Source organism: Cannabis sativa, chromosome X (genome assembly GCF_029168945.1).
Source record: "Cannabis sativa cultivar Pink pepper isolate KNU-18-1 chromosome X, ASM2916894v1, whole genome shotgun sequence".
In the NCBI taxonomy this organism is placed as follows: Eukaryota; Viridiplantae; Streptophyta; class Magnoliopsida; order Rosales; family Cannabaceae; genus Cannabis; species Cannabis sativa.
In genome coordinates this window covers 74,886,358-74,914,301 of record NC_083610.1, presented here as the reverse complement: position 1 = coordinate 74,914,301, position 27,944 = coordinate 74,886,358, and the positions used below count along the sequence as shown (strand labels likewise).

The following is a 27,944-nucleotide window of genomic DNA, read 5'->3' as shown; positions in this document are numbered from 1 at the left end:
ATATTTTTGATTAATGGATAAAAAAAAATATATTTTTCAATTTATCCTTTTATTTATTTACTTTAAAAGGAAGCACTATCGTGCGCTGCCATCAGCCATGCGCACCCCATGTCCTACAGACCTGAGAGGTGACGTGTCAAAACGGCATTGGTAAATCAATTTTACGTGTACTTAATAAAAAGGGGGTGTGCATTGAACAGCCAGCGCTTTTTAGCATTGGCTGCTTTCGTACTATTTTGTAGTTTTTTATTATAATATTTTTCGTTTTTCCAGGCAAAACTCTTCCCACTCATTTCTTCTCTTCTCTTCTCTTCTATTTCTCTCCTCTCTAATAAAATATACTACTTCTGTTAACACATATTAGATCTCTCTCTCTCTCTCTCTCTCTCTCTCTCTAATGCCATTGCCTTTTCTCTCTACTCTATCCACAACAAGCAACCTCATTTTTCTTCTCACTCTATATATAGATAGACTATAGTACTCTAGTTAATTATAATACTTTTCTCTTCAAATATATTCGCCATTTAATTGAATTATATAGTTGCCTTGCTCTGATCGTGATTGTCCTTTAATTTTGGATTATTCTAATATTCATCGTGCATTGCCGTACCTTCACCAACGATTCGATCGAGGTTCTTATTTCTAAGCCTACAATAATCTCAGGTAATATACATAAATATATATATATTTCTGTATATATCTGTTTCTCTGTAAATGATCTGTGTTTCGAAGGAGAGAAAATTATATATATATATATATGTATTTACAGAAGAAGAAGAAAGAAGAGAAAAATCTTAATCGAATCGATGTTTTTAATATTGATGATCACTGGTTTTATTTCTTTCTCTTATTTTAATTATTGTTATTTCATATGGCCAGGAACGTGAGATGTTGGGAGGCGGAATCTGATCAGAGAGGAATTACGGTGACGGAGGTTGATCAGCCGAGCAGGCCGTACGTGCGAGAGTAAGCTATTCCGCACGTGTGAGCGCGTGAAAAGGTTTCGTGGCGAAGAAAGAAGCAGTGCTCAGGAGGCCCGTGAATTTTATTTAAAAAGAAAAAAAAAGAAAAGGAAAATATGCCTCACAGAACAACTTACTTCTTCCCAAGGCAATTTCCGGATCGCAGATTCGATGTATCTTCGAAACAATCATCATCACCTGATCAAGATCACGGGAAAAAGGTAATAATAAACTCATCATCAACCACCACCGCATCTACTTCTTCTTCTTCTTCTTCTTCTCCCACCGTATTATCAACTAGTATCGAAAACGACACTAATAAGTCGTTGTCGTCTGCTACGACTACGAGATCAACGACAACGACTTCTACAACGAAGAATCAGTACTTCACCGTTAACACAGCCAAAGCTTCAGCTGTATCCGACCTTTTCACGAGCCACGAGTACAAGTCATCATCCCAAACCAAGAAAAATAATAATAATCATCATCATCACCACAACAACCACAGCCACCACCACCACCACCAACACCACCAACGACGGCAGCAACAGCAGCAACAGGAAGAGCATTTCGCTGCCTTTTGCGATTGGTTAGCAGAGAAGAAAGCCGAACGCCGTTCCAATACTACTACTAATAGTAATAAGTTAGTATCATCTCGATACTCCTGTGATGAGGAGCGTGAGCTTCTTCTCCCGCCGGAGCAGATTCCACCTTCTGCGGTGGTTCCGGCTCCGGCTCCGGCGACGAGGTCGTCGGTTGTGAAGGATCGGAGTTTGGACAGGAATTTCGATCGGCAGGTTTCGTTGCCGAGGGTTTCTAGTGGGAGTAGCTATGCGGGGAGCTTGTTCTCTGGGATCACAACATTTGATGGGAACTTGTCTGTTAAGGACTGCCTCTCGAAGGTTTCTTGTTCGACTAGGCATGATGATCATGTAGTGGTGGAGCAAGGTGGGGCTGGTGGCGGCGGCGGCGGTAGTAGTGATGAGAGTAGAGATCAGGTGGATTCATCATCGGGGGAAAATATTAGTAGCTTGGCGCAGAGGTCGAAAGAGAGTTACTATCTGCAGCTGAGTCTGGCCAAAAGGCTTACTTCTCAAGCTTGCCTTGCGAGTGAGCCATTGCTAATGCAAGTGTCTGGGCCCGAAACTTCTGATGCCGAAACCGTTTCGTATCGCCTATGGGTACGTACGCCGTTTCTAGTTTCTATTGGATATCAACTTCATTTGTTGTTATTATTATTATTATTTAATTCTTCTTGGGTTTGAGTGCGTATATGTATGTATCTCTGACCTGTAGTATTGCTGACTTTAACTTCACTCAAAATGCAATGAATGCGCGACTCTTATTGGTCGAGCTTGTCTTTGTTACAATGCATATACGGGTGATGACAAATTACATGTTATTGGTTGAGCTTAAAATATTCCAACAAATTAATTTCATCATCTTCCGTTATTCAATTTCAAACGAAAAATAAATTAAAACTATAATATTTCCAAAAAAAGATCTCTTATAAATTTAGAAAAATACTATTTTATCTTTTAGAACTTTTCCTAAGATCTAAACAAAGATTTTTAATGTATAATTTTATTTAGATTGATGATACTAAGTCGCTTAAACAGGTGATATTAATGTAGTTATAAGTTTTAACTTATTGATATTGGATATACACCTCTTTGTAAGATGAGTTCTCTAATTCGAATATTCCCTCCTTGCAATTTAAAATTAAGTTTCAATTAAATAGTACATAAAATGACACAGCATATAATATTAGATTTTTTTAGCAATATAATGTTGGAACTTTAACATCCATAACTTTAGCGACCATGATCTTTTATTTAATTTAGAAAAAAAAAAAAAAACTTCATTCACATCAATGAAACTTTTTATTATTATTATTATTATATATAAATAAAAAATTATGAATCGAATGATATAACTACTAATTTTTTTATTCAAAAAATAAATAAATATAACTACTAATAAATATAACTACTAATAAATATAACTACTTTAAGAATATCCCACAAATAAAAATAATGAGATAAAAAGTGAAATAATCTATTGCGATTTAGATAAACAACTTGCTGCCAGTTCAATTGTCCAATTTATTTACTCTTCCACAATCGGATTGTTTGTTCCTTAATAAAATTGAACAGAATTAGACAGGAATGTATTTACTCTTCCAAATCTAACTTGCACGACATTCATTTGACTGTCTCTTATGAATGTGTTTCGTGGGAAGGGTTGAATGTGGCGGGAAAATGGATTAAAAGTGTATCAATGCGTTATGGGGCTCATTGTCTTGCTGATAGGGCTAACAAATCTAACGTTTTTGGTGTTTTGTCTTTTTGAGAGGCTCATCCCTATCTATGATATGAACAAGATTCTGGACTGTCCCTAGTGTTTCCTTTCTTTTCAATAAAGTTTGGTTCTATAATTTTTTTTTCAGCAATGAATATAAGAAAAATAAATAAAAATGTTTTGCATACATGATCATGGTTTTGTTTTTTGTTGCCTGAATTGTATAGAGTAATTATGCCACCTGACTTTACTAAAAAATGAATTTGAACCTTTCCAGGTTAGTGGCTCATTGTCTTACACTGATAAGATATCAGATGGGTTCTACAACATTTTGGGGATGAACCCATATTTGTGGGTGATGTGCAATGATTTGGAGGAAGGGAAACGGCTACCACCATTGATGTCACTTAAAGCAATTGATCCAAGTGAGACATCCATGGAGGTGATCCTTGTTGACAGATATGGAGACTCACGCCTTAAGGAGCTTGAAGATAAAGCGCAAGAGCTGTATTGTGCCTCAGAAAATACTCTAGTTTTGGTGGAGAAATTAGGAAAACTTGTTGCCATCTATATGGGGTATGTACTCAAAAATATTTTAATCTTTTTTTATGGGCTCAGTAACAGAGATATTTGTCTTGAATTTTATCTGTGTCCTGTAAAACATTAAAGGGGCACTTTTCCGGTAGAGCAAGGGGATCTTCACATGCACTGGAAATTGGTTAGCAAGAGGTTGAAGGAGTTTCAGAAATGTATCGTGGTACCCATTGGAAGTCTTTCAATGGGACTTTGCAGGCACCGGGCGATTCTTTTCAAGGTGACAAATTGGACTACATATTTGTTGATTTATGATATACAAAAATGGCAAAGCAAACCTTTGACATAAGTAGCAATTTTCTTTTGTTTGGCTGATTAGATATATAGCATTTTGAATTTTGAATGATGTTTGTGGATATTTAAGGTATCTAGAGGGGAGTCTTTGTGGAAGGTTCCACAGTCTGTAGAGTTATTTTCTGTCAATGACGCTACTAGGATTCTGTTATTACATATAGTTACTTGAAGTACATGGTGTACTGAATTGATCTGTGTTCTTCTTGAATTTAGTTTGAGTTTGATCTATTACAAGATACTTGTCAGCAACAATTACCATGTACTAGATTTAAGATTCTCATCGTATGTGTGTAGAAGACAGATTCTCCACACAATATGTACATTTTGGCGAACATTAAAAAATTATTGGTTCTTTCATGAACCCTGTTCACACACTTACTGAACTGTGCAAGTGAATGTATATGTTTACTTACTATTCAACCTTTCAACTACATTACTGGTTAGTTTATGTTAAACTGCTTTGCTTGTGCATTGCAGATTAGTGTATGTTCATTTGTATATGAGGTGTTACTTGTTATGATAATACTAAATACGTCCTTGGTTTAATCTGCAGAAACTGGCAGACTACATAGGTTTACCTTGTAGGATAGCTCGTGGGTGCAAGTATTGTGTGGCAGATCATCGATCTTCTTGTCTTGTTAAAATTGAAGATTCCAAGCAGTCAAGGTTTGTTGTTATAACTGTTCTTGTAGGCTTTACCTTTGCTGATTGAATTTGGAGCCTTGCTTGAAATTAAACTGGCACATTGCATGATCTATCATTTCAATTAGTTCTGGAACAACAGTAAAATGCCCTCGGTGACTTTTCAAAATATGATGACCAAGTTACCCACATATCAATTTATTGTAATCCACCGTTCTGTTTCAATATTTTTGTAGAAGTTGATCAGGTGTTTCTCTCTTATCCTCTTCATTCTCTTTCAGCCTCTTTATATATGTGTGTATATTTGTTTACAGGGAATATGTTGTTGATTTAGTTGGGGAACCAGGAAATGTTCATGGTCCAGATTCCTCAATCAATGGAGGATTTCTTTCTTCAGTGCCTTCACCATTACAAATTTCTCATCTTAAAGAATTTCAACAACCTTACATGGATGGTTCTCACTCCACCAATTCACACACTTCTCCTGAAGATCCATATTCGGGTATGATTTGACTTGCATAACTTGAGAGTGTTTCAGTGCATCACAAGCTGTATGACTGACATTTAGGATTGTGACTAATAAATAAGTTACATATTGCCTAGAAGATTAACTCAGATTTGTGTAGGTTCGAAAGTTTTCAAATAAAGCCTGCTAATGTTATGCCATTAAGAGCAATAAATGGAGCAGCAATTTTTCCTTTGTAATGGCATTGTAGCGGTACTATGATATGTTGTGTTTATTTGGTTTGTTGCTTGAAATCACCAATGATGAGTCAAAAACAAAGGAAAATGTACTTTTATTCCGCAGAGAGAATGCAGCATTTACTATAGGGTTAAATATTAGTAATGCGTTATGACATTTAGTTTCTTCACAATGGTGCAGTTGAAAATAGTGCTGATATATTTAATACATCCGACTTCTGTATTTTCTTGAAAATTCAGTCATTACAAGGCCTTGATTCTAGTCACTATCCTAGGGATATTCTAGGATCTGTTTCTTGTGTAAATATGGTTGGTAAAAGTTATAAAAATTAAGAATGTAGGAAAGTAGAAGCTATCAAATATTTGCTTTTAATTATTTTTCTTTCCTGTTGTAATTGCTCTCTTTAAAAGACAACCTTGTTTTCCTCATAATTTCTAACAGCAGTGGATTGTTACCACTGCGTTTCAAATTGTGACCTTGTCATATATGTGTGTACTCGTATGAAGTACTAGCTATTTATATCTGTTTTAAAATTATATGGTCCACTATTCAGCCTGCATTTACTTATGTTATCCTAGTCTGCTTCATCTCTTCCTCAACTACCTCCAAACTGATTAAAATTAGTTGTATTTCAATCGTTTGCAGGTTGTGGGACAGAAAGTCAGAAAATTAAGGAAAGTGATTTTTTCAAAGATTTAATGGGTGTTAGATGTGGTCTTATTAAGAAAGACAGTCTCGTAAAGAAATCATCTCTGATGTCCTTGGAGTTGAAAGGGACTGAAAAATGTCCTGCTCAGAGCTCCATGATGACATCTATCCAGGGTAAAGTTTTTGAAGTTCTTGATGCTGCTGTATCATCAGTATATACATTCTAAAGTTGATTTAGGACAAATTTGTTGTATCGAAACTTGATAAAAAAATGTGTTTCATCAAATCAGGAAATCAATTGATCAGTGATAGTGTCAAGCAAGCAAAAGTAAGCGCAAGCTTGTCTAGACAAACGGATTCGAAGGAGGCTGACAGTGAACTTGAAAGTCAAGCCATGTTTCCTGCAATAAGTGTAACCATTCCCCGGTACTTGATTCTTGAGCCATCTCTTGCAATGGACTGGCTTGAGATCTCATGGGATGAACTTCATATCAAGGAGCGTGTTGGTGCTGGTATATCCTTTTGACTTTTTTTAGAAAATAAACTGTCATAGATTTGCTTTTAGTTTCTTTTCTGAAATGTAATCATGTTAATTTTTTTTTCCCTTCCAGGGTCATTTGGTACTGTGCATCGTGCAGAATGGCACGGATCGGTTAGTAACCATCTTTTTTCTCTATTATTGGGATGTTTACTTCCACTAAATTTGGTGCAAAAAACCATTTCTTTTGAGGGAAATAATATAAAGCATCTACTTTGAGGGAAAATGGGTTTCTGTGTAAGCATTGTTCATTTTTGGTTTCATTCAAACATGTTATAGCCCATAGTAGGTAAAACTTGCATGGCCACAAATTACTCGCTCTTGGAGCCTCACTGCTCCTGTATTCTCTATGTGCATGTGACTTCATTTTTATACTTGTATTGCACTCTCTCTTTCTCTCATTGTCTTGTACTAGCACTTTTTTAAGTCACATTGGAGCTGATAGCTCCTTATTTAAAGTTTTCCTTTCCCTATGCTCTTTCATTATCTTTGAACAGCAATATTAATCATGTACTTACTGCCTTAGTGAACATAACAGAGCATCCTTTATACACTCTAAGAGTTGGCTTGCAAGTTAACTGGGATGTGCTGCTTTATACAGATCCACACAAGTGTCTAGCCTATTGAATGCTCTAGTAAATCTAAAGTGGTTCTTTATACTCTTTATTATTTTTTTTAATACAAGGACGCTTTTTTTATAAAGATGACCATCCCAAAGCTGTTTAGCCACAATTTTTTTTTTCTTTCAAATTATTTTCTTTGAATGTTGAGATATCTTGTATTATTAGCAACTTCATTTTTAACTGCTACATTGGCCTCAGTTGCTAAGATCAATGCTGCTGCCACAATGCAGGATGTTGCCGTTAAGGTCCTGACTGTTCAGGATTTTCATGATGATCAACTGAAGGAGTTTTTGAGAGAGGTACGTATCAAAACCTAATAGTTGAACACTAAATTGTTAAGGTCATGACTGGTCAGGATTTCATGATGAGAAACTCAAGCGATGTTTGAGAGAGGTACAATGTGAAACCTAGAAAGTTGAAACTGGCAGCACATTTCATTATCTGTGTGATGACATCATAGCGCTGGTTCAATTGTTATTGAACTCAAATCCAAATAAGAATTCAGACTACAACTCACTTTGTTTCTATTATTATTTTCATTATTCTCTTAGTTTGCCAGCCTAATTATCTCTGTTTTAATTCTGTTCTGCATCTTGTAGTTGCTGTTGATGTGTGTTAGTGTACCTGTTAGGCCCCCAATCAGTTTTCCCATACTAGGCAGGAGAGATTTGAGGCAGTGTAGAGTTGTTCTAGGCACAATGGGAAGTGAGATATTTTGTAGAAACAGTTACTTATATCTTGTATTAAATCTGTATAGGGGAGTGTGAAAGTTTGCCTAAAAGTAGCAGTAAGTTTTATTTAAATAGAGGAATGGTTTTTGGGGAGAGGTGTGAATATTCTTCTAATTGTAAATTCACTTTAATACTAGCAGTGATTGTATTGAGTTGTGTTTTATATTCTTGCTACTACTTGGTGAAAGTATTGGTCCCTTCTAGTACCCTTCAGTGTTTAGAACATAGCTACAAAATTATGACATGCGACTTGGGAAGGAATTTGATCTCTTATCTTACTTATTTCCACTTCCAGATTGGGGGTGAGCATAAAATATATATTTATTTGGCTATGGAAAGATGATATTGGAAACTCCACTCAGCTCCTTGACATATTTTAATTAAGTTGGGAGTACTTGTGGGTATTGTAGGAACAAACCGCACTAGTTTTAATTTTTTGATTTTTCATGCAAGTATTTGTTTTGAAAAGATCTCAAAACTTGCCCTAGTGTTTGGTGGTGAATTTTGCAAACAATATTGTGCTAGCTTGAATAATCTTGTAATATAGTCCATTTTAATGTTGACAGTTCATGTGGATTGCTGTATTGCTGTGATTGTAATGTCCTCCTGATTCAAATGATTTTTTTTGGGTTTCATTGTCAATTTATCTCTGTCATGTGGCTACGACTTGAATTGTCTTTCACAACATGTCAGGTTGCAATAATGAAACGCGTTCGTCATCCAAATGTAGTTCTTTTCATGGGTGCAGTTACGAAGCGTCCACATTTGTCAATAGTAACTGAATATTTGCCAAGGTTATTTGCAGTTTCATATTTTTGGTTTGTTCATTTGGTGAAAACATTATGAAATAGTAATAGTTCACAATAGCTTCCTCTTATAGAGTATTCTTGAACGTTTATTTGCGCTAATCTGTACAATTTCGGTGTTCTACAGGGGTAGCCTATTTCGCCTTATACACAGGCCAGCTTCTGGTGAAATTATGGATCAAAGGCGACGATTACGCATGGCGCTTGATGTGGTTTGTATTAGTTATTAATTATTATTACTATTGCCTCGTTTGTCTGTTTATGTTAACAACACCTCATAATCTAATATGGATGCAGGCCAAGGGTATCAATTATTTGCATTGTTTAAGCCCACCTGTAGTGCATTGGGATCTCAAATCTCCAAATTTGTTGGTTGATAAAAATTGGACAGTTAAGGTAACATTAGATTGCTTTTAGGCACTGTATTTTGTTTTTGTTTTTTTCTTTTCTTTTTTGAGTCTTAAGGTTTGGTTAGAGAAGTTCCCTTTGCGACTAGTCACCTGATTTAATGGTTTTATTGCAGGTCTGTGACTTTGGGCTGTCTAGATTTAAAGCAAACACATTTATATCATCGAAGTCTGTTGCTGGGACAGTAAGCTTCTCTCTATGTTTTCTTCTATTTTTTTCTTACTGTATTGTAATTCAGTACCCTAAAAAAATATTGTTTTGTTGTTTTTATTTTCGATTGTATTTTATCTGTTAAATAACTACCTCAATTTTTATTTTCTGTTATTCAATTGTCTTTTTCTTTTAGGCTATCTATATATTTATAGCGTTTATTTTTGGGTACTTTTGAGTTTGATTAAAGTTTGGTATCTTTTGCTAACTTGTATTAAAAGGATCTTGTTTATATTGCTATAAATGTGTTGAACGTAATATTATAGATGTCATCATCCACTGGTCCTTGTAGAGGATATTAACCCCAATCCTATATTTTCATGCAAGAGTTGTGACAAAGAATTGAGAGAGAGAGAGAGAGGGAGAGAGAGAGAGAGAGAGAGAGAGAGAGAGAGAGGTGATCATCATTTTATATGTGATCTTGTTTACTAAACTTCTCTCTTAGGAGAAGCATATATAGGACCAGTTAAAACCTATTCTTATTATGTAATTTTGTTTAAAACATAAAATGAGAAGAAACTTTGTGACTGTATTTCCTTTCCAGCATAAATGCTAGCTTATTTTTGGTCTCTCCATGTAGTCAAATATCTCCATCAAAATTTTGCAGGTTGAGATTTTACTTGGCAAGTGCATCATTCAACATGTAACTCTCTTGCTTTTCTTTTCAGCCTGAGTGGATGGCTCCGGAATTCCTTCGAGGAGAGCCCTCCAATGAGAAGTCTGATGTTTATAGTTTTGGGGTGATTCTGTGGGAGCTTGTGACCATGCAGCAACCTTGGAATGGACTTAGTCCTGCCCAGGTACCATAATAATTACATTAGTTTTCTTTAGGTGTGAATTCCAAACCTCCTCCTATCTCCTTCTTGTTTTTGGTTTGGACCAAAGAAAAGTAAGAATTTTCTCTTAAAACTAATTGAGTTAATAATTGCCATTTTTCAGGTAGTCGGAGCTGTCGCTTTTCAGAACAGAAGGCTAGCCATCCCACCTAATACTTCGCCATTGTTGGCTTCCCTCATGGAGTCTTGCTGGGCTGAGTAAGTCTACAGAATCTCACAAGTCAATTTATGTTAATGCTTGTTCTGTTAAAAGTAGATAAACCGGGTGAAGGCATATAGCTAAAGCTTCGCCTATTTGTTTTGTCCTTTATTTTTATGCTTCTTATATCGTTTCAGATTTGCATGTTGTGTTCTTGATACATATATTATTTTTCTTAATAACTGTTACAAAATGACCAAGTCCCAGCACTAGCTCATAAGTTCGAAGTGGTTGAATATGAAACGTCCTGAAGTTTGAACTGAGTCTTCTTCTAGGCTTTAGATGCTTTAGCCAATTTCATTACTTTTCCTTCCTTTGAAAGAAAAATAGTATACACACATAGAGAGGAAGGAATTAGTATCTTCCTAAGTCACTTATTTTGCTTGCTTAATGTGAATTTCCTTTATTATTTGGCAGTGATCCTAGTCAACGTCCATCTTTCGGTAGCATAGTCAACTCGCTAAAGAAGTTGCTCAAGTCTCCGCTGCAATTGATGCAGATGAGTGGAACATAAAATGCTAAAATGGGTACCACACCATTCACTGTCCTTTAAACATGCCAGTGAGTGATGATCTTAACTAAATCCTTTAATTATTATATTTAGAGACTCTATTGCTTGTTCCCCATCCCTAAAGGCAATTTAATTAAAGCCTTTCTTATCTATAAGGTTCTCGATGGGAAAGCATAACTTTTTTTTTTTCAATATAGTTCTCTTATATGCCTAGTTTCTATTGTTGACTTCTTATCATCTTAGAAGATGAAAATGGACTTAGGCTTGTATTTTGGCTTTACTGATATGGTTCCCATGGCTGTACTACCATACATTATATATTCTCATGCACTCTGTACTATGATCTTATAATCTAATCAATAGCCCGAACAGGGTCGTTACCGAAGTGGAAATTTTAGATATAACCCGTTTTTTATTGTATTATAATATATACACACATAAATCACACACAAACTTAATATACACTTATGTAACAAATAATTTCAAACAATTATTTTCATTTAAGATGGATCCTACTTATTAAAAATAATTTACCATATAAGTGTGTGAATTTTGTGTGTGATTTACTCATTGCTATTAAACTAATTTTGTATGCAGAAAAAAAAATAAGTGCTGCTGTGATTTTAAAGGGTAAATTTGAGTTTCTATGTATTGCAAAAATATTCCCATTAATATAAAATTTGGAAAAATGGTCCTCAAATTAACAATTGGAAATCTCTTCCCTCAAGCATACTTTTCAGATATTTGATACATGCTAAATTTGAGTTTTTATACTTACTCTTCCACCTAGTGACAAAAAAAATCCCATATAATATTACTCAAAAAATATGCTAATGTATCTTGTTGTTCACAATACTTCTCATAATTTATCTCACTTTCTCTCTAAACTTTTCACATTCTCTCCTTTTCTCACTGTATTTGTTGAACGAAATCCCTAAACCTTGACTCCTCACACATGATGCTTGCAACGAGTCCCAAACCCTGCAATGACGACGAGTGGAACCCTCGCCTCCTCCTTCATCCCCGAAGCTAAATATTGAACCCCAAATATGTTGCTTTTAGTTTTTAGTTTTAGAGTTTGATATACATTAATGGCTTGGTTTGGATTTTTTGTTCAAATATGTTTGATTTTGACTTGAGTTTAATCTATACATTTTTTTGCAATTTTTTTTCCATTAATGCTCGGTCGGTTTGATAAAATCTTGGTAGTGTTTGTACAGTGTATAAGCGTTGAGCTTGATGAGAGCTCGATATGTCTGTGGTGAATTCTCACCCTTAAAATAGGTTGTTACGGCAGTAACAATGTCTAAGAAACACAATTCAAAACTAAAACTAATCACAAAACCATAACTTGAACTTAATTGAAAAAAAAAAAAGATAAAGAAAATTTAGCTCGAAAATGGATGAATGATGGATCTTTATTGAATAGGAATAGTCAGTAGAACACAATAGAATGAGCCCAAGATTACAACTCAACACAGTAAAGTATTACAAAAAAATGTCTCACATTGAGGGAAATCACTTCAAGAGTGATACTCCCATTACATCCCTCCACACACACTCACTATGATCTTGGACTCTCTCTCTCTCTCTAAACTGAAGCTAAAGTATGAGCTTTTGGAGATTAAAGATCAGCACTCAGAACTCAGAACTCTCTTTGTGAATAGAGGAACACCTATGTATAATTGTTGGTGGGGTTCCCTTTAGGTTGGTATTAAAGACAACTGTTATAGATAGCAGCGGCTTTCTTCAGATTCATCTGATGAGCAAATGGATGGACATACTGACTTGATAGGTTAAGTGAGTTTAATCCCAACAATTCCACCTACCTGATTAGACTCACTTAAACTCTGATCCAAAAGAAATGAGTGGGGACATTAATTGTCCTGAATGCACAACAAGTTTAAACAGTGCCTAAACTTGTATCTAGTTACACTTTTAGTGAAAATACCTGCAAGGTTATCATGTGTGCTTATTTTCTTCACTTGCACCTTCTTGGATGACACGTATCCCTTATGAAGTGTAACTTGATATCAATGTGCTTTGACCTCTCATGAAACATTGGATTTTTCATGAGATGTAAAGCACTTTGATTGTCACAATAAACTGTGATGTCCTTAGATTTGAAACCCAACTCTTCTGTCAACCCCTTAAGCCATATAGCCTCCTTGATGGCTTCTGTAACAGCCATGTATTCAGCTTGTGTTGATGATAAGGCTACCACTTTCTGTAGGTTAGATTTCCAACTGATGCAGCCCTCAAGAGTAGTGAACACTAACCCTGTTAGGCTCCTTCTACTGTCTAGGTTTGCTGCAAAATCTGAGTCCACAAAACCAATGATTTCTTCCTTGTACTGGTTCTCCTTACTGGACACAATATGTAAAGACCGCCTATGAATAGTACTTTGTATTATTAATTATTTAAGGTTTATGTATTAATAATTATGGAATGCATATTTTAGAAATATATTTTATATATCATATATGTTTTTATGCTATTTTATGTTTAATTATCCAATTCCTGTGTTTGTGTTCGGAAGCGGTGGAAAGCGACGTTGGGGCCTTTAGAGAATTGTATTATATGGTTTAGAATATTTTTTGGGATATCATTGCTAGGTTTTAGCGGAGTTGGTATTTTCGGGGTGTGGTAAATGACCAATTTGCCCTTGGGGGTTGGTGTCTAGCTTTATTAGTTAGAAGGGTAATTAGGTCTTTTCTTCCTAAAACCCTTGTTTTGGCTTTTAGTGATTAATGGCTGCCTTTTATTATATTGACTTTGATTTTAAAAAAAAAATTAATTAATAAAAGAAAGAAAACAAGGAGATGAGTTAGAAGAAGCTTAGTAGTGAAGTTTCCATTTTCATCTCTCTTTTCCCTCTCTCTTTCGATCCATCAACCAGCAAGGAAGGAGGTTATTTCTTGCTGAAATCTTTGAATTCTAGTTGAGTTTGAAGTTCCAATTCAAGGTATTTCCTCTTGCTCTCCTCTCTTAAGTTTTCTTTAGTCTAGGTTAGGTTTTTACATGTGAATTTAGGTTCTAGGTGGCTGTGTGGATTGAAATGGTATAACTTGGTATTCTGGGAATGGTTTTAGGTTGTTTGAGCTCATTTGAATTGAAATTGAAGGTTAATTTAAGGTTTGAGCAAGGTTTGAGTTTGTGAACTCAAACTTAGCTCTCTAATGGTGGATTGAAAATCTGTGTGAATTGCTGAGTTTTATTGATTGGGATTGATCTAGTATGATGTTTACAGGTGTTCTGGAAGTTATTGTGAAGTTTGGGGTTGTTTTGAATTAAGGGGGAAGAATTTTTGGGTTCCCAGCTCAGAACCGGAATTCCGGTTCCTGGGGCCTGTTACCTTGGCCGATCGGTTGGTCCCAGGAACCGGACTTCCGGTTGGGAACCGGCCTGCCGGTTGGGGCTTTTTCCCGAGCCCTAGTTTTTCCCGTTTTTAAGTAATTTAGGGTATTGGCATCCTATTTATCGATAGGGTTAAGTTTAGTTTCTATTTTAAATCCCCGATAAGTGTTTTAGCGAGTCTCTCATTGGATTTTAAACATTATGGTTTAGGGCCCTGTAAAACGTCGAGCTGCACTTCCACTCAGGCTGACCGGCACACTTGAGCAAGGAACGAGGTAAGATAGCGTAAGAATATATATATGAATGTATATGTTTATTTTGAATATTAATGTGGTTACGGTGTTACCAACACGAGTACCCAGGGTACGTCGTGTTCGTGGTACAACACTTAGTAATTCCTGGGAGTACAGTTAGGACTCTACCAACACAAGTACAGAGTTGGTACTTTAGTGCATTTGGTATAGTAGTCGTACTACCCTTAAGAACGTTCTTAACCATTTGGTGAGCTTCGTTGTTAAGCTCAGGGCAGCTTAATCATAAAGCTGGCAGCGTGTTATTTTTATATTTTCTTGCATATCTTACTGAGTCTGTTGACTCATCAGTTTGCTACCTTGTGTAGGTAAAGGAAAAGCAAAGCTGGAGGAACAGTGAGGTGGAACTCGGCATGATTGTACATATCGCGGCAGTGCAACCTAGAGTGTTTCGATTTATTAGTATTTTGGAGTCTGTATTTTGATTATGCTTGTCCGCTAAAGTAAAAAAAAAAAAAAGAGAATATATATATGTACATATTAGTAAAATACTTTTAACTAGTATTTTGTTACTCGGGATCCCGATCCATGTGATTATTAATATATAAATTATTAAAAAAAATTAATTTTTCAAGTATTATTATTATTATTATAAAATACGGGCGTTACACAATACTGGCGTCTAGAGTACCTTTCAGGTACCTCATAATCCATTTCAGTGCTTCCTAATGTTCAGGGCCTAGGTCTGAAATGTCCCTGTTGACTACACTCATGGCATGAGCTAAGTTAGGTCTAGAACACACCATGGAGTACATGAGACTCCCAACACAACTTGCATAGGGAACATTGCTCATCTTGGCTCTTTCTGCAACTGTTTTTGGTGACTGAGATGCAGACAACTTGAAGTGTTGAGCAAGAGGTGTTGCAACTGGTTTGCACTTGACCATGCCAAACTTGTTCAATACTTTCTATAGGTAGGCAGCTTGAGAAAGTACTATCATGCCAGGCTCAGGTCTCTTTATGTCTATCCCAAGAATTCTCTTTGCTTTGCCCAGATCTTTCATCTCAAACTCATCACTGAGTTTCCTTTTCAGCTTGTCAATCTCTGACTTTGCTTTGCTAAAGATCAATATATCATCAACATAGAGTAGCAAACAAGTTTGATTGTTGAAATACACACATGAGTCATACTTGCTTTTAGTGTATCCAATATTCTGCATATAAGTGTCAAACCTCAAGTTCCATTGCCTAGGTGTCTGCTTGAGGCCATAAAGAGACTTCTTAAGTAAGCATACATCATCTAGATTCCCATTGTCAAAGCCCCCAGGCAGTTGCATATAGATTTCCTCTTCTAACTCACCATGCAAGAAAGTTGTTCTTACATCCATCTGTTCAGTCTCTAAGTCCATGCTTGCTGCCTTTGCCATCATGGTTCTAATTGAAGCTTGCTTAACCACTGGAGAGAAAAATCTCATTATAATCGATATCTTCAATCTGAGTGAAACCCTTGACAACTAACCTTGCCTTAAATCTGGTAGGCTCATTCCATGAACCTTATTTGTGCTTGAAAAGCCATTTACATCCTACCAGCTTGTAGAGCTCTGGTTTCTTCACAACAATCCAAGTTTCGTTCTTCCTAAGAGATTGCATCTCTTCTTGGATGGCCTGCAGCCATGCTGCAGCATCTTTACATGTCATAGCTTCTTGAAAGCTAGTGGGTTTTGAACGGTCAACCTCTTCTGCAATCATAAGTGCATATGCAATGAATTCAGCATAACTAAAACGATTAGGGACTTTTTTCTGTCTTCTTTCTATATCTTTTGCTAATTGGTAGCTACTTAGTTCCTCCTATTTTCATTGTCTTCCCTTTCTGTTGCCTTAGTTCCATCTAGAACATCATTAGTTGGTGTTGTAGGAGCAACCTGCCCCACCTCAATATGGACATTCTCATCTAAACCAGCTTCACTGTCTTTGGAAGTGCTCTTGGTTTTCATGGCCATTTCATCTTCCTTGAAAACTACATCTATACTAATCAAACTCTTCTTAAATCCAAGTTGTAAACATCACACTCTATATCCCTTAACCCTTTCAGGGTAGCCTAGAAACATGCATCTCAATGCTCTAGGTTGCAACTTATCTTGTCTAACTTGCACAAATGTAGTACATCCAAACACTTTCAAGTGATCTAAGTTTGGGGGTTTACCTTGTTGGAATATGTTTTACCAGGATCTAGATTTACTACCATGTATGTTGTTTAACATCCTAAATATGAATTTCTAAAATAATGTAAATTAAACACATATAAAGTTTGAGAAACCTTACATTGGGTACAGCGGAATTAAATGACTCATTCCGCTCAGATTTCTAACCCTTGTATCCTTTCTGTAGCAGAGTATCACCAAGATCTGAGCCTGATTCTCCTTCTCTTGAATTGGATTCTTCACAGTCTTACACACTATGATTGAGTACCACTTGATGTGTGTGGACACTTACATTATCACTATAGGGTTTGAAATATTGAAGAGAGAAAAAGAGATGAAGGATTCGAATGGCATAGAGAAGATGGCTCAAAATTTTGACTGAAGGCAAGTGTGTTCATCATCTTTTAAGTTGTGGCCATCACTATCTATTTATAGAAATCCAACTAGGTTTAGGTTTGAATTATTTGGCATTAAAAAAAATTGATAAAATAAATGGTAAAATAACCCGCTTGTCCATAATAAAGCAAGTAAATGATTTAAAATTGTCAGACCAAGGGAACTTCTGTGGGTGCTATGACGAGGCATTTCCAGGTAATGAGTCATAGTGTCAGTCGTAGTAGTGCTACCCGCTTGTCCAATTAGGGACCCAGAATCGGTCAATCCACATCTATCGAATAGTGCTGCTAAAGACTAGTGGTTCGGGATAAGATAGGGTCCTTTCACTGAACGAAATTAATAGACTTTCTTGTTGACTTAACACCACTTCTTAAGAGGGATTGCAAAGCCAATAGAGGTATAAATTCCCAGGGTGATGACTTGTCACGGGCTTATGCAATGAAGAATGATTTGTTCGGGAAAAAATCTTGTGCTTATGTGGATGGTTCGTTTCAATTCCCAAGATTAGAGAAGGGAATTTTCCTACAAAATATGAAAAGTGTTTAGCTTCAAATGAGATTATTTGTGTACTTCTTTTGAGCCCCATATATACTGTCACTTCTTTTATAATTGCTAAAAATATTTGGGATTACATAAGTAATTGAAGGTGACATTTTTGAGCACGGGTCATGCTTCAATTTAGTGGGATTAAGTCTAAGCAAGACGTGAGCGGAAAGACAAAGGGAAGTACATGAGACAAGATGCGATCGAGGTTGGGCGAAAAAGAAGCAACACTATGGATACCATGACTGATCACCATTGATAAAGAAAATTCTTTCTAAATTATAGTTTTTAAAATATTCTATTAAACTAATAAAAATCGTTAAATATTCATATTTTATATATAAAGATATTTTTTTTTGTAAGAATGTGAGATGAGTGAAAAAAATTAAAAAGAAAATAGTGAATAAAATTAAGGGTAAATTGCGGCATAAATACCTAATGTTTTTTATTTTAGACACTTAAATATCTAATGTTTATTTTTTGTAGCAAAAATACCTAATGTTACAATTCTTTTACACCGTTACTACCACTTCCGTTATTAATTCATAAATATGGACACGTGGAGGGTAAAAATTGATTACATTTATTTATTTTATTTTAAAATTTAATATTCTTAATATCAAAAAATAAATATTACTTGCTTTTTTAAAAAAATTAAGAGAGATGCAATACTAAATTACCATAGTTGAGTGAACCAGTATAGTATATGGAATATGATTATGGAATTAAAGTGCCAATATCATGTAAAAATTGTTATGATAACATGTTTTTTTTTAAACAAGTAATATTTAGTTTCTGATATTATGAATATTAAATTTTACAATAAAATAAAATTAAATGTAATGCATCTGAACCCTCCACGTATCCATATTTATGAGTTAACGGAAGTGGTAGTACCAGTATAAGAAAATTGTAACATTAAGTATCTTTGCTTTCAAAAATAAACATTAGGTATTTAGGTGTATAAAATCTGAAACATTAAGTCATAATATAACCCAATTTACCACTAAAATATAACATTGTAAAATAAAAGTAAGTAAATAGGTGGATTGACTTATTTTATTGTCGTAAATGACTTTTGTGCCAGTCAAAGCCGTCAGAGAAGAAGAGCGACCCACCCAACCTAGAAGACCTCCCCTGCCTAGTTATGGCGTCTTCCTCTTCCCAGCATTTACTATACCCTTCTCCTTCTCATCTCTGGTGATACTTTCCTTTTCCTTCCTAAATCAAAAACCCTCTTCAACTTTCCTAATTCCTTCTCAAGATCACTGATTTTGAATTCGATTCTTCATAGAATCATGTCAATGGTGACTGATCTACTCCTCCAAGCGGTGCTTATACTGGTATCTCTCTTCATGTTCCTAGCTCTCCACAACATTCCCCAGAAATTGTACGCCAAATTCCGTTACCGGGACCGAGCCCAAGTCCAATCTAAGCGCCACTTCGTTCTAGGCGCACAGCATCTCGCCCGAGCCCGATCTGCAAAGTCTCGCTCCGATTCCTCATCATTTGCCAAGGATGCGTTAGCCGAAGCTGAGAAGGCGATCGCACTCGACCCCAAGGACGCCGCCGCTCACATACTCAAGGCTCTGGTTTTCGATCTTCAGGGTTTCAAGACCTCTGCCCTTGAATCACTCGACGCAGCTCTCTCTCCTCTTGCGGTTAAGTCTCTCAGTGAGAAAGAGAGAGGGGACGCCTTTTTCAAGAGAGCTGAGTTGAAGATGGCCATGGCTCGGCGTGGAAAGGTTGATTCGGTTATCACCGACTTGGATGAGGCTGTGAAGCTCAGCCCTGATAATGCCAAGGCTTTTTGTCTGCTTGGAGAATGCTATGAAGTGAAGAAAATGGAGGAGGAGGCTAGGAAAGCTTACGAGGACGCCCTTAAGGTCGAACCAGAATTGGCCGTAGCTCAACAGGGTTTGGATCGTTTGACTTCTTCAACCATATGATAACTATCATATCATAGTATACACAAGTACGATTTCTTCGCTTTCATTGACTTCACCTTCTTGTTTTTGTTTGTAATATTTGAATGGGATTCTTCTTTTCTGATTATATACCTATAATTATCTGATCAAATGAGATTCTTCAGTTCATGTCAATACAAGATACAACACACAACACCTTTATGTGTTTTAGAATGGGAAAATGCTTAAAAAGTTTTGCATCTATTATGAATGAACTTGGGTTTGTAATCACAATTTTCAGAAACGTTTCTTAATGCAGAACCATTTCTACTTCACTATGTCTATGTCAGTCTAGTAAGTGTTTCTTTTCTTTTCCTTTTTGCGGAATATCGAGGAAGAAGATGATTCTAATTCTAACGATTGAAGTGGGCAGCAGAACCATTTGCAATCAAATCAATCAGCCTTTACATGATCCTCCTCCCTATCGCCAAAATGGTTTGTAGAATTTGGTTGGTTTTGATAATTAATTGGATGTGAAATGAGAATCAAAACAAAAACAAAATTGTGCGCAGTTACGATAGGACGGAAGCCAAAGGTCTAACCAAAGAAAATTCACCTAAAGCCTTTACTTACGTTCAATGCCCAGTTCAACTTTCCAAGCATGCTATCTTGCATCTTCTTGGGAAAGGAATGAAAATATGAATATCAAAGGGAATAGAATGAAATCAAATTTAAGTATAAAAAAAGGTTTGTTCATTTATATATTTCAAAGTATTTTTTTTTTTTCCTTTCATTTCTACGTTAAAATTGGTATAAATTACAAATATATGATATTTTACTGTAAATACTCTAATCGCAACTCACGAAGCAACTCAAATCGCAACTCAACTTAATTCGCAATCCACATCGCAACCCACGAAACAACTCAAATCGCAATCCAACTCAATTCACAATCCACAACGCAATCCACATTAAGCAACTCAAATCGCAACCTAAATTCAAAAAAAAAAGTGTAACTTACAGTACATGGGATAATTCTCCTAAAAATTATTAATTTTTTTTTATCTTGCATTAGAATGATATTTCTTTTCATTTCAAAATAGAATAGTTATTCTACCAAAATAATAGAAAAAATATTTTATTGGAATAACATTCCAATACTTTAAAATGCAACCAAACAAATATATTATACTCAATTTTCAAAAATTTAAAAAAACCTTGCGACTTTGACCAAGACTTATAAATGTCAAATGAGTTAAGACATCCTTCTTGAGGGCCTCATAGCACCTCTACGGAACTCAAAAATATTAACCAACCATTTGATGGTGGGACTCACACACTCAAGTGTGCCCAAACTAGGGTTTATTGGCCCTCGTGAGCGTTTTCATCCTAAAGACCTCAATCCGACAAAGAAACCAATAAGGACTTAACTCATTTAGGAATAAAAAGGCTTAGACTTCAGCATAAAGTCAAGATTGCACAAGAGTCCCATGCAATGGGACATATGCGACCACTGCCACATGAAGATGGCAGTGCTCTCCAGTTTTTGGAGAACACTGGCATAAGGAGATGGCAGTGGTCGCCACTTATAAAGTACCGAAGGGAACTTATCAAAATGTGTCCCCTCACCACCAAGGAGTGCAACACAAGTGAAAGAAACTATTTCTCACCAAAAGACAAGCCTAGCCGACCATTGCCATCTTTGTGCCACAAATTGTGGTAGTGGTTGACCATAAGGAATGGAGATGAGATTTTTTGCCAAAAGTACATTTTCATCAATAACATGTCAAAACCAAGTGAGAAAAGCCACCAAGTGGTGTAGGAACCACTTGGCCGACCACTGCCACATTTTTGGCACAAATGGTGGCAGTGATCGGCCATCACATAGAAGGGAAAGTTTCTTTGGCCAAATTGTATTTCCAACATTTATATATCAAATACCAGTGAGAAAAGTCACCAAGGGTCCATAACCCCCTTATGCGACTACTGCCACTTTTTTGGAAAAAATTATAGTAGTGCTCTCTTAAGTAATTGACCAAGAACTAATGTGACAAAAGTAGTTTTCTAGCATCTATATGACTGAAATAACCAATAAACACAATCTAAGGCTTCCCATAATCCATGACCGACCACACCACTGCCACTTTCTGGCCCTGATTGGTGGCAATGGTCTCTAGTTAGGGTTTTGAATGTTGAAATGAGGTTTTGGGGTCTCGGGATCCTTAAAATATGACTTGTCATAAAAAAAAAAACAAGTCAAAACACACCCCGAGGGGTCCGAGAACATGCATGGCTGAGAGTTGCCACTTGGTCGTGTCAGTGCTTGCAACTAGAGCAAAACAGCACAAGTCTCCCTTCAATAAAATGGGCATAACTCTCTCAATTTTTATCCAAATGATCTGGTTCAACTTGCATCAGAAGAAAGCACGTACTCTTCAACATATCAAAGTGAGTTCAAGATCTTGAATTTTCACCAAGGTTCATTCTTTAAGTTAGAATACATCAAGCTTGCGGCATGCAATAGAGAGAGTAATTAGTATAAGTCAAATACTTTTGAGTTTTGATAACTTTATTAATGAATTTTATCTCTAAGTGTGACTCCATAGACTAATCGCAATCTGCAAGATTGATGATACCATGTATAAAAACCTCGTGTGTTTTTATTTTTCTGCGCTTTGGTTCCTTGTAATTTGTTGGTATGTAGTTACTGAATCTTTATCTATGGCTACAAAATGTATGTTTCACATCAATTTTATTATTCCACGTTTAACTAATTAAGTAATTAAATAATAAGTTTGTAATTATAAAATACAAAATTTGGCATACTGCAAAAGGGAATACTCCGGCAGAAATTAGAAGAATATATATTATCCTTAATGTTAATTATTTATGTATAAAAAACAAAGTGCATATAGTAATATTCCATTTCCAAATGCACTAAACATTACACATTGATTGCTTAATTTATAATTAAGCTGCTTATTATCAATTATTAGTTCTATTAGATAGATAGATTTGGTTTTGATAATTATAATTATGATTATAATTATGATCGAGTAGTAGTAGTCCTGGTTCTGCCACCAGAGCCAGACTCCCTCTGGGAGTTGTAATAAAGGGCAGCAACAGGCAAACCAAGGTTATAAAGCTCAGCAAAGTCCTTGGTGTTGAAGTTCTGACGCCACCCAGGCCCATACACTGTTTGCCTTCCCAATTGTCGGAACAACACAAACACATATCGATGAATCCCCACAGTTGGTCGAGGGCTCTCGTAGCACATCACTTCTTGTCCGAACGATGGCCCTGTACTTCCAGGAATATCAGTCACCAACCTGAAATAATTCATTCATTTTAAATATCATCACTAATCTAATAATTTAATATGATAGTTATTTTAACCAATCTGAAGTTAGAAAAGAAAGGGTGTACATAACTTTTGTTAAAAAAGTCTTGAGTATTATTTGAAAATTTATTATATTGTTTCATTGATTGATTCACCCTAGGGCTCCGCTCAACACAAGTCTTAGATATTGGGATAAATTGAGGAATACCTATTTTTTATTTCCATTAATAAAAAATACCCTTTAATTATATTTCATTAAAATGTACTCACTTTTGTGAGGGGATTGCCCAATATATGCTTACCTTCCACTTAAGTCTAACACATAATTTACATTAATCTTACCTTCCACTTAAGTCTAACACATAATTTACATTAATCTAAGTGGTATAATAAAGACATCATTTATAAAAGTGAGTATATTTTAAAGAATATAAAAATTAAAACATGTAAAGTAAAGTGAATTACAATGTAATTTCTTCTTAAACATTGGCGCAGGGGCCATCCAAGTGGGCTGATATTTGGACTTTCTCCTAAGTAATAATATTATTTTATTATTTTATTGTTATACTTTTATTATTTACAAAATGATTAATTTGTGGTATAAATTAACTCCTAATTATAAAAAAATGCTTAAGTTTAATTTTTAACAATAATAATACTTAAATTATATTTTTAAAACTTCTGTAAGTATCTAACCATTAATTGTCAAGTTAATAGTCACGTGACAGTCCTTGATTAGTTCAAGTCATTAAATTTATATTTTTTATTTAAAAATTAATTTAAATATACCAATAAAAAAATAACATATGGATAATAATTTGACATTAAACAGACAGATACCAACAGAAGTTCGAAAATATAACTTAGCTATTATATAACCATTTAAAATTATCTGTACCCGATAACTAAATTTAGATATTTATGCGACAAAAAATTAAATTAAAGTCTAATATAAAATATTATACAAAAACAATTCCTTTATCTATTTTACATTAGTATTTTATATTTGTAATTGCTAATTGTAATCTTGAATTAAACTATAAAAGTATATGATATTATATATTTAAATCAACTAAATAAAAAGGTGACAATACATATCTAACAACAATAAAAAAAAATTACTATACAAATATTGGTTAAAAAAATAATATAATAGAGTCGTATAATTTAGAAAACTCAACGTTTTGAATTTAAATTAGAATTCCATTATTTACTCTCCTATTAAAATAATTTAATTAAAATATTATAAATTAATTACTATCAAAATTCCATAATTCAACAGATATATTTTAGTATTGATGTCGCTCCATAATTATATAGTGGCTACAATAGTAAATTGATTTTGTCCTATCCATACAAAAATTACAATTAAAATTAAATATTTAAGATGTACAATAGAAACTAATGGCAATTAGAAGAATTAAAATTAATAAAATTATTAATAAAAATGGAATATCAAATAAACAGCTCGGTAAAATAGAGATGTAATTATGTAAATTGTATTCTTAAATTAATATTAATTCAAAACACAATTGAATTTTTCTATGCCATTAATTTTAACTAGAAGATACATATGATAAAAGAGCCTTAATTAATTTATGTTGAATAAAATAACTGTAATTTCTAGATGTAGAAGATGCATTCTAGATTAAAAGTTTTTCATTTTTGGTTTCATGGAGTTTCACATTATTAATGATCAACTCTATCTCCTTATATTATATTATTGAGAATCTTTTTATAGGAATTTTTTATCCTTGTTTTTTTTTGGGTGAAGATACATCTAATTGACCCCCTCACTTTATTATGTATGCATGTGTCGACCTTGTTTTTGGTCAACATGCGGAGTGTAAAACAACGATTAAAGTACTGGATAAATAATAATAACTGAGAGAAAAAAATAAATGACACAGAGATTTATAAAAATTTGGACTAGATATATATTATTAAAGTAACTAAGGTTACTTTAAAAAAAATAAACTTTTTTACTAAAAAAAAAGAAATAAACTTTTTATAAATCATTATTATTATAAGTTTATTATACTAATTAACGATATAACATTGAGGGTGCTAGACAGTGGTACCTTTTAACATTTCTCTAATTAACGATCCAACTATATATTATCAACTACTATATTTATGTTATATTAAATAGGGTAAATATCATTTTGGACCCTGTGTTTTACAAAAGTTAAAGATTGGACCATGTATTTTGTTAAATGACAAAATAGATCCTGTATTTTCTAAAATATTAAAAATAGGACCCTGAGCTTAATTTTTGAATTTTTTTTTTAATACAACCAACTTGAAGACAATGCTTAATACGAACAGATACAAAAAATGTAAATAGTTTTATCATAGCACTTTTAGATCGGATTATAATTAAACTTTATTTTGACAAAAAATCAATTCAGGGTCCTATTTGTACTATTTTAGAAAATACAGGGTCTATTTTGTCATTTAACAAAACACAGGGTCCAATTGGTAACTTTTGTAAAACTGAATGTCCAAAATGGTATTTACCCTATTAAATATGACTATATATCATAAAAAAAAATATGACTATATAATAAAGGAAAATTACCCCATATATTATTTTTTAAAATTTTTTTTTTTTTAAATTTACGGTTTGAGTTTCTAAAGTGGTTGCAACGCTAGTTGCAATATATAAGGATTTCTATACATTTTTTTATTGCAATTTAGGTTGCAGCGCTAGTTGCAATATGAGTTTATATGTAGAATTTCGTAAAAATACAAAAAAAAAAAAAATTGTTTTGAAGTGTAAAAATGAAAAAGCCCTTATAATAAAAGTGCTATTTCGTTTAAAAATATTACAATTTAAATTTAAACTCATTACACGTATTTCTCTTATTTTTTATCTTATATAATATGTTTATATAACATAAAGTGTTTTATTTTTAATATTGCAATTCAAATTCAAACATATTGCACATATTTAAAAAGAATCTTTCTATTATCATTTTTTTTACCAAAAAAAATGTATTTTGATTATTATTATTTAAAAAATAGAAAAAATATATAATGTTTCATAAAAAAAAAAATATTATAAAATTAAAAGTATTATAGTAATTAAATTAAAATTATAAAATAATATTTTTGAATAATACTATATTTTCTTTTTATAAATAATAATTAAATTAAATATTTTTTTAATAAAAAGAAATTTTATTTATTGAATAAACATAAAAAAAAACTAATTATCCAACTAAAAATATACATATAATTAAAATAAATAAAAATATAATTTTTTTATGACTAAAAATATAACTAAATATATATGTACTAATTAAAATAAGGTCTAACATATATATCATTTCTTAATGGGTATTACCCATTGATGGTTACTAAACAATTTAACTATAAATATTAATTTTAAAAATATTAAACTATTAGATTTTGATCCAACGACGAATAATAAAAAGAGAAATTTGAATTTCTATACTTAATTTAACTACTTAATTAAAAAAATATCAAAAAATATTATTTTTACACTATATCAAAAAATATATTTATATACAAAATACTTAAGTCAAATTCAATTTTTTTCTGCCAAAAAACTTTTTTCTTAATTTTTTTTTTTCAACTGATGAAATAATCTCAACTCATATAATGTAAAAATGAAAGATTTTTTTAATTAGATAGAAAAACTAAGCATAAAAACTTAAATTTTCATAATACTATCCATGAATGGGTAATACCCATTAAAAGTGCACCCATTCGTATACATGTACGAAAACATTTAACAATAGCTTTTTTGTTTGTTTTAAATTGGCAATTGAATTTCGATCGTGGCTTAATTAAAAAGAATAAGAAGAAAACAAATTTGAGGGTAATTAATTATATTAATATTGATAATAAATTACTAATTATTTAGCAAAAAAATAAAAAATGCCATTATATACGTCGTATATCATATGTAGTGCGTACAAGATGTGCATATATGCACAAATCGAAGTAATAATATTATAAAATATGTCATTAATATACGTACTTTTTTAACTACTTTACTAATAACTAAAGTTAAATACATATACAAATTAATATATATTTACATGCACATACTATTGATGGTCATGAGATGATGAAATATATATGTTATATATTTTTGGAAGAGTATATATATGTATATTAGCAATGCAAAAATAGTATTAATTAATTACCAATGCAAATACTCCTTTAGATTGGGGTCACTTGGGCTAGGAGCATCAGGGTCAACCATAACCTGTATTAATAATTATTCAGTTTTGATGAGTTAATCACACACATATATAAATATATATATATATATATATATATTAATTAGTTAATTGTATATACACGTACGTACCAAAGTGTAAAAGGTCCTTAAGTCTTGGCCACCAATGTCGACACGAGGTTGGTTGACAATTTGTGAAGGTTTAAACTCAGAACCATTGTTGACCTCCTTACTACCATAAAACACTCTAAGAGAGACACAGCTTGTAAATGGCTCCAAAACATCTCCTATAACTCTACCAACCACAAGAGGGTCCCTATCTCTAGCCATATATATTATATATATAATTATAATTATACGTACTGTTATATATGTATAATGTTTTTAATTGAAACTATATACTACTACTACATATTATACTCCACACCAAGTAGTTGAGTGAATCCAAGTTTTTCGTGGTTCACATTGAAGAAGGATGATCTATTTATATTATTTTTTTTTTTTGTATGTACCCCTTTATTATCTTCCTTTTCTATCCACGTAACATCACTATATAGATTCTGCCTTTTTTACTAAGAGAAATGCTAAATGAATTGTAAGATACATTTTTGTCAGATTTTTCAATTTGTATTTCTTATCGAGTTATCAAAGTTTAATTTGAATGGATTATTAGGGTTGCATATACAAAAGTAAAATTAATATATATTATGCCTCCTTCCTCTTTCAGACA

General features: G+C 33.5%; 3 protein-coding genes across 5 annotated transcripts; 2 read left to right on the top strand and 1 right to left on the bottom strand.

Annotated features, from left to right (window-relative positions):
• The first annotated feature begins 287 nt into the window (after positions 1–287).
• LOC115697744 (serine/threonine-protein kinase CTR1) lies at positions 288–15,254 on the top strand. Of its 3 annotated transcripts, XM_061105250.1 has the most exons (18): positions 293–663; positions 880–2,143; positions 3,541–3,839; positions 3,933–4,077; positions 4,705–4,817; positions 5,108–5,295; positions 6,142–6,318; positions 6,435–6,656; positions 6,756–6,796; positions 7,536–7,604; positions 8,730–8,830; positions 8,970–9,054; positions 9,140–9,238; positions 9,366–9,434; positions 10,129–10,260; positions 10,400–10,494; positions 10,913–11,056; positions 14,983–15,254. In XM_061105250.1, the coding sequence occupies exons 2-17, from the start codon at positions 1,079–1,081 to the stop codon at positions 11,007–11,009; spliced, it is 2,997 nt and encodes a 998-aa protein (XP_060961233.1). In that variant the 5' UTR covers positions 293–663; positions 880–1,078; the 3' UTR covers positions 11,010–11,056; positions 14,983–15,254. The 3 variants fall into 3 exon arrangements, with proteins under 3 accessions (XP_060961235.1, XP_060961233.1, XP_030480726.1); XM_030624866.2 differs by lacking the exon at positions 14,983–15,254 and having other exon boundaries at positions 10,913–11,391; XM_061105252.1 differs by lacking the exons at positions 10,400–10,494; positions 10,913–11,056; positions 14,983–15,254 and having other exon boundaries at positions 288–663; positions 10,068–10,206.
• A 3,798-nt stretch (positions 15,255–19,052) lies between these two features.
• LOC115695146 (uncharacterized) lies at positions 19,053–19,703 on the top strand. The gene has a single exon (XM_030622237.1). It carries the CDS (start codon positions 19,053–19,055, stop codon positions 19,701–19,703), a length of 651 nt encoding a protein of 216 aa, XP_030478097.1.
• Positions 19,704–22,513: 2,810 nt separating this feature from the next.
• On the bottom strand, positions 22,514–27,686 carry LOC115697736 (protein HEADING DATE 3A). Its single transcript, XM_030624853.2, has 3 exons — positions 27,347–27,686; positions 27,180–27,241; positions 22,514–22,990 (listed from the first exon to the last, which is right to left on the bottom strand). The coding sequence occupies exons 1-3, from the start codon at positions 27,542–27,544 to the stop codon at positions 22,708–22,710; spliced, it is 543 nt and encodes a 180-aa protein (XP_030480713.1). The 5' UTR covers positions 27,545–27,686; the 3' UTR covers positions 22,514–22,707.
• Positions 27,687–27,944: the final 258 nt, after the last annotated feature.

Excerpts from the sequence above, each read along its gene's own strand:
- LOC115697744 (XM_061105250.1), top strand. The coding sequence starts at position 1,079 with ATGCCTCACAGAACAACTTACTTCTTCCCAAGGCAATTTCCGGATCGC. Across the intron at positions 7,605-8,729 it reads TGAAGGAGTTTTTGAGAGAG|GTTGCAATAATGAAACGCGT; the intron begins GTACGTATCAAA and ends ACAACATGTCAG. Across the intron at positions 10,261-10,399 it reads ATGGACTTAGTCCTGCCCAG|GTAGTCGGAGCTGTCGCTTT; the intron begins GTACCATAATAA and ends GCCATTTTTCAG.
- LOC115695146 (XM_030622237.1), top strand. The coding sequence starts at position 19,053 with ATGTCAATGGTGACTGATCTACTCCTCCAAGCGGTGCTTATACTGGTA.
- LOC115697736 (XM_030624853.2), bottom strand. The coding sequence starts at position 27,544 with ATGGCTAGAGATAGGGACCCTCTTGTGGTTGGTAGAGTTATAGGAGAT. Across the intron at positions 27,242-27,346 it reads TAAGGACCTTTTACACTTTG|GTTATGGTTGACCCTGATGC; the intron begins GTACGTACGTGT and ends TTATTAATACAG. Across the intron at positions 22,991-27,179 it reads CTAAAGGAGTATTTGCATTG|GTTGGTGACTGATATTCCTG; the intron begins GTAATTAATTAA and ends GAATTATTTCAG.